General features: G+C 43.1%; 1 protein-coding gene across 5 annotated transcripts; it reads right to left on the bottom strand.

Annotated features, from left to right (window-relative positions):
- Nucleotides 1-2199: 2199 nt before the first annotated feature.
- sp1 (sp1 transcription factor) lies at nucleotides 2200-10733 on the bottom strand. 5 transcript variants are annotated; one of them, XM_076884319.1, is made up of 6 exons: nucleotides 10715-10733; nucleotides 9590-9663; nucleotides 6551-7946; nucleotides 5246-5387; nucleotides 4829-5019; nucleotides 2200-4107 (listed from the first exon to the last, which is right to left on the bottom strand). In XM_076884319.1, the coding sequence occupies exons 2-6, from the start codon at nucleotides 9644-9646 to the stop codon at nucleotides 3794-3796; spliced, it is 2100 nt and encodes a 699-aa protein (XP_076740434.1). In that variant the 5' UTR covers nucleotides 9647-9663; nucleotides 10715-10733; the 3' UTR covers nucleotides 2200-3793. The 5 variants fall into 5 exon arrangements, with proteins under 5 accessions (XP_076740434.1, XP_004547765.3, XP_076740432.1 ...); XM_004547708.5 differs by lacking the exon at nucleotides 10715-10733 and adding an exon at nucleotides 10274-10427; XM_076884317.1 differs by lacking the exon at nucleotides 10715-10733 and adding an exon at nucleotides 10201-10289.
- Nucleotides 10734-11231: the final 498 nt, after the last annotated feature.

Raw genomic sequence — 11231 nt, 5'->3', positions numbered from 1 at the left:
GGTAGTGCAGCTCATCCAGGATGGCACATCAATGAGCTGTGGCAAAAAGTCTGCTCAAACGGTCAGAAACAGACTCCATGAGGGCACAACGTCCACAGGTGGGGGTTGTGCTTACAGCCCAGCAATGTACAGGACGTTTAGCATTTGCCAGAGAACACCAAGAATAGCAACTTCGCCACTGGCGCTCTGTGCTCTTCACAGATGACAGCAGGTACACATTGAGCACATGTGACAGTTCTCCACGGTGTCTGGAGGCAGCATGGAGAATATTCTGCTGCCTGCAACATCTTCCAGCATAACTGGTTTGGCAGTGCGTCAGTAATTGTGTGGGGTGGAATTTCTTTGGGGGACCGCACAGCCCTCCATGTGCTTGCTAGAGGTAGCCTGACTGCCATTAGGTACCAAGATGAGATCCTCAGACCCCCTATGAGACCATATGCTGGTGCAGTTGGGCCTGCAAGACAATGCGAGACCTCATGTGGCTGGAGTGTGTCAGCAGTTCTTGAGAGACGAAAGCATTGATGGTATGGACTGGCCCGCCTGTTCCCCGGACCTGAATCCAATTGAGCACATCTGGGACATCATGTCTCGCTCCATCCACCAACATCACGTTACACCAGACTGGCCATGAGTTGGTGGATGCTTTAGTCCAGGTCTGGGAGGAGATCCCTCAGGAGACCATCCGCCACCTCATCTGGAGCATGCTCAGGCATTGTAGGGAGGTCATACAGGCACGTGGAGGCCACACACATGACTGAGCCTCATTTTGACTTGTTTTATGGACTTTATATCAAAGTTGGATCAGCCTGTATTGTGTTTTTTCTGTTTTTATTTTGACTCCAAATCCAGACCTCCATGGGTTGCTAAATTTGATTTCCATCGATCATTAAAAACCCCCCCAAAAAACCAACAATAACAACAAAAAAACCCTTTTAATTTTGCTGGCCGCAGATTCAACTATGTAAAGGACAAAGTATTTCATATAAATATTTCATTCATTCAGATCTAGGATGTATTATTTTTGTGTTCCCTTTATTTATTTATTTATTTATTTATTTATTTTGAGCAGTGTATTTACACAATAATAAGATAAGCCAAACTTAGGAACTTTAACATTTAACACAACCCATAAATGTAAATTAGTAGCTTGATTATGTAGTAAAAGAAGAAAACGTTCCTTTAATTTTTAATCACAGTATGTAATTGAGTCAGTTAAAGCTCCGGGATATGGATCTGGTATAGCACAGAGGGTTGTAGATCAGTTTCAGCTGCTTGGGTGTTCATGAGATTTATAACAGGTCACCAGTTGTGCAACATAGACACAACCCCCAATACAGGAATGGTTTCACAAGTGGAGGCCGCTGACATTTTCCCCTCATCTTTTCTGGCTGTTTTTTCACCAGTTTTGCTTTTAGCTTGGGTCTGTGTCACTACTGGTAGCATGAGGCAACCTGGACCGTACAGAGGTTGCTCAGGTAGCTCCTCCAGGATGAATGCATCAATCAAGCCAGCAAATCTTCTGGCCAATGACAGGCACGCATACAAACATGTGGGGTCCTTACAAACTACTGATTACTATTTTGAATTGCTGGAATGAAATGTGGGCAAAATGAAATTTTTTTGGGGGGGGTGCCTTTATATTGAGCCCTCTGTAGCTTGATTTTTTTTTTTTTAATCAAATAATAATGTGGCAAACTTTCATTCCTAATACATCACCCAGGCCATATCAATACAGATATCCAGCTTTTTTATGCAATGTATAAACTGTTTCCCTGCAATGCTAATAGGGATTTGAATTATCTCCTGTTTTTATTGGAAATAACACATGCAAGGATGGCAGTGCTTTCTGAAGACAAGTAGCACATATCGTTCAGTGAAGGGATTTAATGATGGGCTTAAGTCCCATCAAAGACAGGATTTCACCATCTAATCCAAGATAATAACTTCTCTTTGCAGTCTGCAACAAACTCAAGCCCGAGGCGGACAATGTGATGTGTGCGGACAATGTGTAGACATGTGATTCCAACACTAGAGGGAGTCAAAGGTTTAATTGTCGTTCAATGTTTTACTTTCTCTGTAAATTAATTTTTGTCCAGTAATTCTTTATGTCCAAGTGAAATTTAAGTCATAATTTGAAATGTTTTCAACAAACTGCATGTATGTGCGTGTGTTGGACTGATACAAAGAAATGAGACAAAGTATATTTATTATTTTAATCCAGCTGTTGGCATTTGCAGTAGTTGTATACAAACAATATAAAATCCCTTGTTTAAAATGAGCCAAAAAATAAGAGCACTTGTTGCCCAATTGACTTAATCTCGAGTTGCAAAGAATTTTTAAATGTTGTTTCTCAAAGCAGAAACAAAACATTTCAATAGTTAAGGGAAGCACAACTGTTCATGACAAGACTTGGTACATTTTTCATCTTATTTGGACAAAGGGAAAATAATTCAAGGTTTGCCTCAAGCTGGACTTTTTCCAGTTACAACTTTAGCATGTGCATTATAATAGAAAAATTATTAGAAAGTTTATGGACCAAAGACTTTTTTTTTTTTTAAGTTTTGTTTATAAAATGAGTATGAACCTTTGGTTTTGAGCTTACATATTTACGCTGTCTGGAAATTATTATAAAATCCATCACTCTGAGCAGATATGATGAAACAATAGTTAACCCAAAGAAAGAAACTGAACTGAATGCAAGAAAAAGTGTTGAGGAAGAAGAGTACCACAGGAAGAAAAAGTACTGGAAGATCTGGACTGTATGGAATCCATTATTCTATGACAGAAAGGCTGAGGTTTACACATTTAATCTACATATACATTTATAAATGTAGGAGTAACAATATTAAACTTGATTGTGCATGAAAGGTTTAGAAATCTGAAAGGCAATCATGAAAGATAATCCTGCTTATACTAAGAATTTCTGCAGCATTTACACAACCAAATACATATTTACATAAAAAATGCTTTTTAATGACAGATATCAAAGCATGATGGCTTAAGTGTGCTGGGGCTACTCTCAGTGCTCTGATAGCTACATCCTTACACTGCACTGATTAGTGCTTCTGGCTCTGATGTCATGTGTACATGTCCTGGTCCACCTCCTATCATTTAAATATTATTCCCGTGGCAATCAGATTGCTGTTTATGAACACATCCAGTTCTCCCAGCACTGCAATCTGAGAACTGAATATGTTCTGCTAAAGATTGTTTTCATCTTATGTGTGGTCAGTTAGCCTGAGGTGCATGTGTGAGACAGGAGCCCAGTCTGATGGGAAAGGAAGCATCTATGAGAGGAGGGATGGCAAAATGGCAAAGCACAGAGCTTCAGAAACAAAAAACAAAAAACAAAAACAAACAATGGGGGGGCTGGCTGAATTTATCCCTTTGCTAAAGAAGAGATAAGATTAAAGAGAGCGTAATATAAGCTACAAATTCAACATGAAGTGTGGTGACTTATGTGTTTAATTGCAATCCCACTATCAAGTAAGACCGTTCTTTACGTGTGATAAATGTTAGTGTAATGCCATTCCCATTTTAAGGAAATCAAATGGTGATTTTTCTAGTCTAACATTTTAATCCAACTGAGCCTTCAATGCCCAAGGTCTCAAATATGAGATGGAAACATATTTCTCCCTCAGTCCTCAAAATTTATAGTGTCTGTTGCATTGCATCTGTCACCACCTCTCCTGCCTGAAGCCTCTAAAAGCTTCTGCATCTGCAGTAAGGTGCCCTTTTTAAAGCCCCAAATGTCCAAATACAATATCCACCAAGGCCACTTTACTCCACCAATTTAGAAACTATTGCCATTTATTTGGTGAAAGTCCACCTGCATCATGTTAATACCACTGCTGGCTAATCGAGCCAAGCTCTCTGCAGATAAGGTTTCCATGGTAACGATGGTGTGCTGGTCATTTGCTGAAACCGCTCCGGTGCCGGCTTCTGTTCCTGCTGCAGGCGAAGCAGCGTCAGGTGAGACTGTGGTGGCGGCGTTGCTGCTGGTAACAGTTGGCGGTTTCTTGTTCATATGGGTCTTGACGTGCTTTGAGAGGTGGTCGCTGCGCATGAAGCGTTTGGGACATTCTGTGCACGCAAACTTTTTCTCACCTGAAGAAAGGTAAACAAAAATAAATAAATGCATGTGATAATATCAGACTTTTTGCTGCACAGTCAATGATCCATTTGAGATATGGTAATAGTTGACCCATTGGAGTCAGTCTGTGTGAGCAACCATTTACACTTCTTAATAAAAAGAAGTTTAAACCAGAAACATCTCAACTTTTTCTACCTGTTACTATCTGTGTTCTGGGAATCTCTGTGCTCCTGTACTGATGCTGGTAAACACTGACCTATTCAATCAAGCATGCTGGTGCTGGCGTACACTGTAAAATTACACCCCATTTAATGTGGCAAACACCTATCACACATTGGCTTATTCGGTTTTCACACAGTGAACTCTGGGACATTTTCCAACTTGTAGCACATTTTGTGAGATAGGCCACCTTGGGGCACGACTGTTACACCTGCCGTATTCTAGCATCAATGTTGGATATCTGCACTCACGTGCATTTTCAGTCAATGTCTAGAATAGTTAAAGGCTGCACTGAATTCCTCTGATCTTCACTGTTTTCGCATTAAAGAATAAAAGTGAACTTTCCCCACAGCAGACACATTTGGGAAAAGAGGGCTGTTAATAATAAAACAATGTTGGCTCAGTTCAACTCAGTCATCCCTGCAAGCCATAACAAGTGACTCCGCACAATAACAGGGCCTGAAACTAAAATACGCCAGTTAAACTTATACAATAAAACTAAGTCATCACTTATACCTGTGTGTGTCCTCTTATGGCGCTGAAGCTCATCTGAACGGGTAAATCGTTTGCCGCAGTAAGACCAGTTACAGACAAAGGGACGCTCTCCCGTGTGCCAGCGAAGGTGGGCTCTGAGGTGGGATGTCTTGCCGTAGATCTTCCCGCAGCCAGTGATGTGACATATGTGCTGCTTCTTTTTAGTCGGATCACTGCTTGATGCAATAACCACAAATCATGAGCGTGAGAGAAATTAAAAACAAGTGATATTCAAATAGGTCTCTGTTTAAAAGATTGTGAAAAAACAAGTTTGCTTCAACTTTTTTGTGTAGTTCAGTTTTATAGCTAACAACAACGACTGATTGTTGAATAAATACATGTAAAAAGGAAAATAACATTTAGACAGGAAGACTGCCATAACAGGGCTCTGTAACATACCGTCCTTCTCCATCCTTGCAGAAGGGGCAGGTACATGCTTCTCTACGGTTACGTCGCCCTTGAGGTGGTGGGCTTATATCCTCTTCATCCATAGCTGTATTTTCATCCAAACTTTCTCCACCCGTCTGTAACGGCTGCTCTCCTGTAGCAACGGAAAAGAAAAATGCTAAAGTCTGACATAACATACAAAGTTTATCTAGTGCTTCATTAAACAGCTGCTGCTCTAAAAGCTTAAACCAGTTAAATTTTTACATGTTAGAGATCTAAAATACAGCTCTATAATTTCTGATCCAAAAACCATAGGGTTGAAGAGCTATGCGCTTTCTTCTCATAGCTCCTTATTGGCATAAAACCAAAACAAACAGTACTAATCCAATGTTAGTACAACTTTTTTTCTAAATAAGCTACATTTTCAGTAACAATGACAACTTTAGTCATCTGGTCTTTATCCATTATGCTTAAGTAACTTTAATGACAGAGTAAAATGTAGAAAAATGAGCCATTAACTAAAACAAGTCTAAACAAAGCCTGCTGCAAATGTAACTGCTGGGAGGCATACGATTTCACAACACTGTTAACAGACTCAGCGATTCTTTACAAACAGGGGAATTTGATAACATCTAGCCCAACAAACATGCAGACATACTGGGAGGAGCTGCCAGTGGCCAAACTTGGAAAAAAAAAAAGGGTAAAAAGAAAAAAGAAGGGAGGGGTGCAGTTACACCCTTGCTATAACAGAGAAGTCGTGGCTGACCCACAATTGCATGTAATGGGACCAGCACGTGGAGGTACGTAGGGTCAGAGGGGAAACAAAAGCTTTAACAGGAACACAAACATGTGAAGTGGCCTAACGAGGTCAGAAAAGCACTGAACAAGCCAGACTGGTTCAACCAGTATAATTCACTACGTAGGTAAGAGGTGAAGGAATCAATCCAAAGATACAAGATAAAGAGGGAAAGAAAAACAGAAAGTAAATCTAATCTTCCAGGGTAACCATTGTTTACTAAACCCAACTGCAAGTCACATACTTTACAATTACCATGTACACCAAGTTCTTTAACTACCAATTAAACGGAAATTCTAACAAACACAAAAAGTTGTTTGTGTTTAGATAGAATCTAAAATTATTTATGAAAACTAAATGGTCCAAAGAAAAGCATCTAATACAAATGAAAGTCAGATCAACAGGTCTTAAACACACCAACTGCTGATATAGTAACCTGCATGTTATAATAGATGAAAATATTATGCATGCATTTTAACGCTGAATATTAACAGTTAATGAAAATCAGGCCACTGGCTGACCTGCTGTGCTGGCGATGGTGATGGGCAGCTGGTGCATCTGCAGCCCGGACCCCCCGAGGCTGTTAAGATTTATGGTCTGGATCCCTGGGATCTGCACGGTGTTGACGGGTACTCCTCCAGCTGTAGCTGTTCCCTGAGCCTGGCCGAGCTGGGGAAGGGACTGCACGGGTGCCAGTGTGATCTGCGCTCCCGTCGGATTCTGGATCTGAATGGTCTGCCAGGTCACTTGGCCGTTGGGGGCGACGGTGCGCAGCAGGATAGCCCCTGTGTTTGGCATGATTTGAAGATTTTGAAGCCCTTCCTGGCTGAGTGTTGGAGTAAACACTTGACCGCCTGTGGCTGCAACAGTACCGGCCTGGATGGTTTGGAGTTGCGCTCCACCTTGGATAACCTGCTGAGGCTGGATGAGGATTTGCTGTGGCTGCACCCTGTCTCTGTTGTCTGGCTGTATTGGGATACCCAGAGAAGAGGCCATGTTTTGCTGAAAAGTCCCTGTCACAGCTCCATTGCTGTTCTGCTTTTGGGTAACTCCATAAGAAGAGGTCGTCTGTGTAGTGACAGTGGAAGCACTGGTCATGTAGCCGGACTCGCTGTTGGAAGACACTGGCTGTTGTTGCTGCTGCTGCATGAGCTGGTTTCCCACTGCTTCTCCTCCACCATTGGTATCCCCCCCTGCAGCACCAGCAGTGACGGGTAACAAAGTGATGTTTCCATTTAGAGACACAGGCATATTTGCCAAGAACTGGGGCTGGTTTTGTAACAAACCATTGCCTAAACTTATGTTTTGTATGGGTATGGCTCCCTGAATGAGACTGGGCATGGTTATGATGTTTCCTGCTGCACCGGCTCTGTTACTCGCAGTTATGATCTGTTGGCCATTGGGAGAAGACACTATCTGAAACTGCTGGCCTGGTCCTGCTGCGGCAGGCACAGCAGACTCCTGCTGAGCATGTGTAAAATGCAGCGTCTGGCCATCCACTGTCTGAAACTGTGGAATGACCTGGTACTGGATGTTAGGCATCATACCTGATATAGTGGTAAGGACCTGCTGACCCTGCATTGACGGCGCCTGAGCAACTACAAAGGGCTGTTGTTGCTGCTGCTGACCCTGAGAGCTTACAGCTGGCGACAGCACCTGCCTGTTCTTGTTGAGGTCTCCTCCTGACATCACTCCTGAGGAATCTGTGGTGACTGTGTTGGAGCCTGAGGATGCTTGAACACTGAGAGGGTTTACCTGCCAGCTGTTGGCACTGGAGGTAAAAACAGCCTGGTTTAGGTCCAGTTGTTGCTGCTGATTCTGTTGGTGCTGGTCGGCAGGGGAATCGTTCTCTCCTGGGGTGTCAATGCGACTGCATGTGGCTGCCAACAAGGCGAGTGGTGACGGCTGCTGTGAGTCCTGGAAAAAGAATAAATGAAGGAGTACTTAGAAAGTAGAAATATAAGAAATGCAATGTAGAGTTACAAAAAAAAAAAAAAAGTAACAGCTGCCAAAATATCAGGATGTTCAAGTAAAGCTGGATACTTGCATGTGATTGAAAGAATACATAATAAAGTTTAGGTGAAGAAGAGAGTGCAGGCAGGGGAGCAGGTGGAGATGAGTGTCTGGGGTGGTTTGTGACAGCAAGAGTGAAGATGGTGCCGCTAACTCAAAGGCAGAAGATGGGACTGGACGTGGCAGAGCTGCATACACACTGGAAGTCAATCGCTTGTCGCTGCTTTAAAGCGGACGGCTGGTCACTTGTGGACATTCCACGCTTCTGTTGCCTAGGTAACTCTCTAACGCATTTACCATCAGGTCATGTGCCAATCAGTTGCATTCTTCACTTTCACTTGTAGTCTTGTCCGTGGGTTACCTCAGGTCCCACCCACTTCCTATTGCTTGCGGTTATTTCGCTCATAGTCACCTGAACCCGTGGAATATCATCCACTTTCTGTGGTTTCTAGTCATCCGGACACTGTGAATCACTTCTAGTATGCACGCTGCTTTCAAGTTTCATTGGGCGTGACCAGTAGGGATGGGTTTAGAAATAATATTGGGGGAAAAGTCAGGTGGAGTGAGAGAGAATGTTACAGAGGCGAGCCCAAGATGGTGGACATGCACAGATGAGGAAAAATTGATATATTGGAAAAGGATGCTGAAGACTGAGCTGCCAGGCAGGAGGAAAAGAGGAAGACCACAGAGATTTAGTGAAGGAGGACATACAGAGGGTTGGTAGAGGATGAGGATGTTAGAGATGGGCTGAGATGGTGGTGGATATTTCGCTGTGGCATCCCCTAAACAAGAGGAAGTGTAGCCTGGTTTGGAAAGCCCAGTAACACAGTAAAATGTAAATATTGTCCCACTTTGTCCAACTCACTTTGAATCAGAAAATTACAAATTACAGAGTGAATTTTTAGAGTTTATTTTTTCCTTCGTTGCACATGATTCAGAGCATTTACGATACAAGATTAAATGGTTTAAAATGTCTATTAAAATTATTTTCCAAATTAATTTTCTGATTTAAAAAAATGCAAGTGATGTGGTAGATTAATTAAAAAGAAGAAGAGGGACCTCTTTTCTGGATGTCAGAAATACACACTCCACTACTAACAAGAACTTCATTAATAAAATTAACCCACTTTCTTGCCCTTTCCAGGGGAGTGGGCATCAAAGTGAGGGGGTGTGGGCAGGGGGTATGGGAGGGACCACATTTTTGTGGAGTTGCGGCGGGCTTGGCTTCCCCTCCCCCCAAACCCACCCATCTCCCTCCCACACTTTTAGTTTGCCCTATAAACTGACTCACTCCGCTAGCCACCCCCTCCAAGGCCAGCCAAATGGGCCGAGCGAAATACACACGAAGTGCCGGGGTTTAACGGGAACACCCCGTGTGGGCGACTTTTACCTGCCCATTCCCCACCCCGGTAACATGTGCTCTGGGGAGAAAATCAACAACCCTCACAGACCCCGACACAAACGAGCCATAGAAGCGATCAAACAGATGGGAAGTGCACATGAGTTCAGTCTGGCAGTATCTCCAGTGGATGTGTCCCGTAACCTACTTGTGAATTTGTGTTTCGCTTTTGACTGAAGCCTCCACCGCTCTCCACAGCGGCCATTTCACCCTGCTGCTGATCTGCGGAAGAAGAGTTTTTGTAAGAGTACATCTCCTTAAAGCACTTCACAAGAAAAAAAAAACATCACACATCGAAACTTACTACTGCGTGTAATAAAAAGGACGGAACACACGGAACAGCACAGGCCACGAACACACAATAAAAAGGGTGTTTTTCGGGGCCGCTGTGGGGCGATTCAGACAAGAAGTGCAAGAAAATCTAAGTGCTCACAGGGCCAGCTACATGCTAAGCTAACGTGAACTCACAAGTAAAGTGTGAGCTGAAGTGAACGAAATGTTTTCAGCCACCGCTGTAAGTACAACTAGCTGTGAGCTCACATCAGTTGCACGGAGTTAAGTGACACTATCTGCTTACCTATTAATTTAAGTCCAAAAGTAAAGTTACAAGTGACCAGTTGGTTAATTGTTGTTAGCCGTGTATTTTAAAAATTAGCGGGTTTGTAACCTTAGTTGGTCACTTTTTTAAAAAAACAACTCGGCATTTCGTTATCGGCACACGCCACATTTACGACACGGAACACATTGAAAACAACGTACTTCCACTCTACTCCTTACTGTTCAGTTATCGGTTCGTCCACAACATGCCAGTGAGTTTAAAAAGTTCACTTACTGCTCATAATTTGAAGACGGGAGGAGTTTCGCTGCTCTTTTTTCTGCTTGACAACTTTTCACAACTTCACACTAACTTGACGCCCCCCCTTCTTTGAAGGAGAACAGTGGGTGCGTTCGATTTATGAACGCGGCAGCCTACCCACGTCGGGGAGAACACGCGGTATAGATTTTTAACAGGCTTATCGGAGAAAGTATTGACGAGGAAGTCATTAAATGAAAGTAGCTCCCCTATACAGCTCAAGTCCAATTCCAGTTACGTTTAATTCAAACATCTATGACCTAATTATTATCCCTTTTAGTTCTTAGTACAATATTCTTCGGTAGAAAGTATTTATCTAATATCAAAAATACAAGAATACGAGTGGAAAAATCTCCCAGTCGAAATAGGTAACCATATATTCAACAATGGGCGTTTTGCCATATTAAAAATTAAACTCACCCCCTGTTCGCTGCACTATCGCACTGTTCCCATGAATAAAAGAAGCACACCCTTTTAAGAGCCTCTTTTGAGCAATCGCTTCTTTTCTCCAATGGAGAAGGGCGTTTCTGCCAACGAGTATCAGTCGGACAATGTAATTGGGCTAGAGGCAGAAGACTGGGCGGAACCAAGCACTGTAGGTTGTACCCCTGAGTATGATTGACGTTTGGTTATCTTTTTCCGCTTAAAAGACGCCATGAGTAAACAGTTCTCGGAATATGGGCGATCGCCTTTATTCGGTCAGATACTTGAGCCTGTGTTGTCCATCTGAGACATTAAGGCTCGTGTATTTGTTTGAAAACGGAGGTGGGAAAGGAGGAAGGCCGCATGGGTATTTAAGTCTTGCCTCCGTGGCCACTGGCCACTCCCTGGTGGCGCCCGGTGGGTCGGGAAACGGCAAGGAGGCGGGAGGAGTTGGCCAGGGTGGCGGTGAAGATTTCCCCATCACACGCACACACTGGCTATGAACCGCGCGGGG

Source organism: Maylandia zebra, linkage group LG5 (assembly GCF_041146795.1).
Source record: "Maylandia zebra isolate NMK-2024a linkage group LG5, Mzebra_GT3a, whole genome shotgun sequence".
NCBI lineage: Eukaryota > Metazoa > Chordata > Actinopteri > Cichliformes > Cichlidae > Maylandia > Maylandia zebra.
The sequence above is the reverse complement of the archived record's forward strand: the minus strand, read 5'-3'. Positions and strand labels throughout refer to the sequence as shown.

What these genes read in the sequence shown, in the direction of transcription:
- sp1 (XM_004547708.5), bottom strand. An exon ending in CACCATCGCCAGCACAGCAG is followed by an intron (nt 5,388 to 6,550) that starts GTCAGCCAGTGG and finishes CCGTTGCTACAG; the next exon opens with GAGAGCAGCCGTTACAGACG. An exon ending in TGCAAGGATGGAGAAGGACG is followed by an intron (nt 5,020 to 5,245) that starts GTATGTTACAGA and finishes TGCATCAAGCAG; the next exon opens with TGATCCGACTAAAAAGAAGC.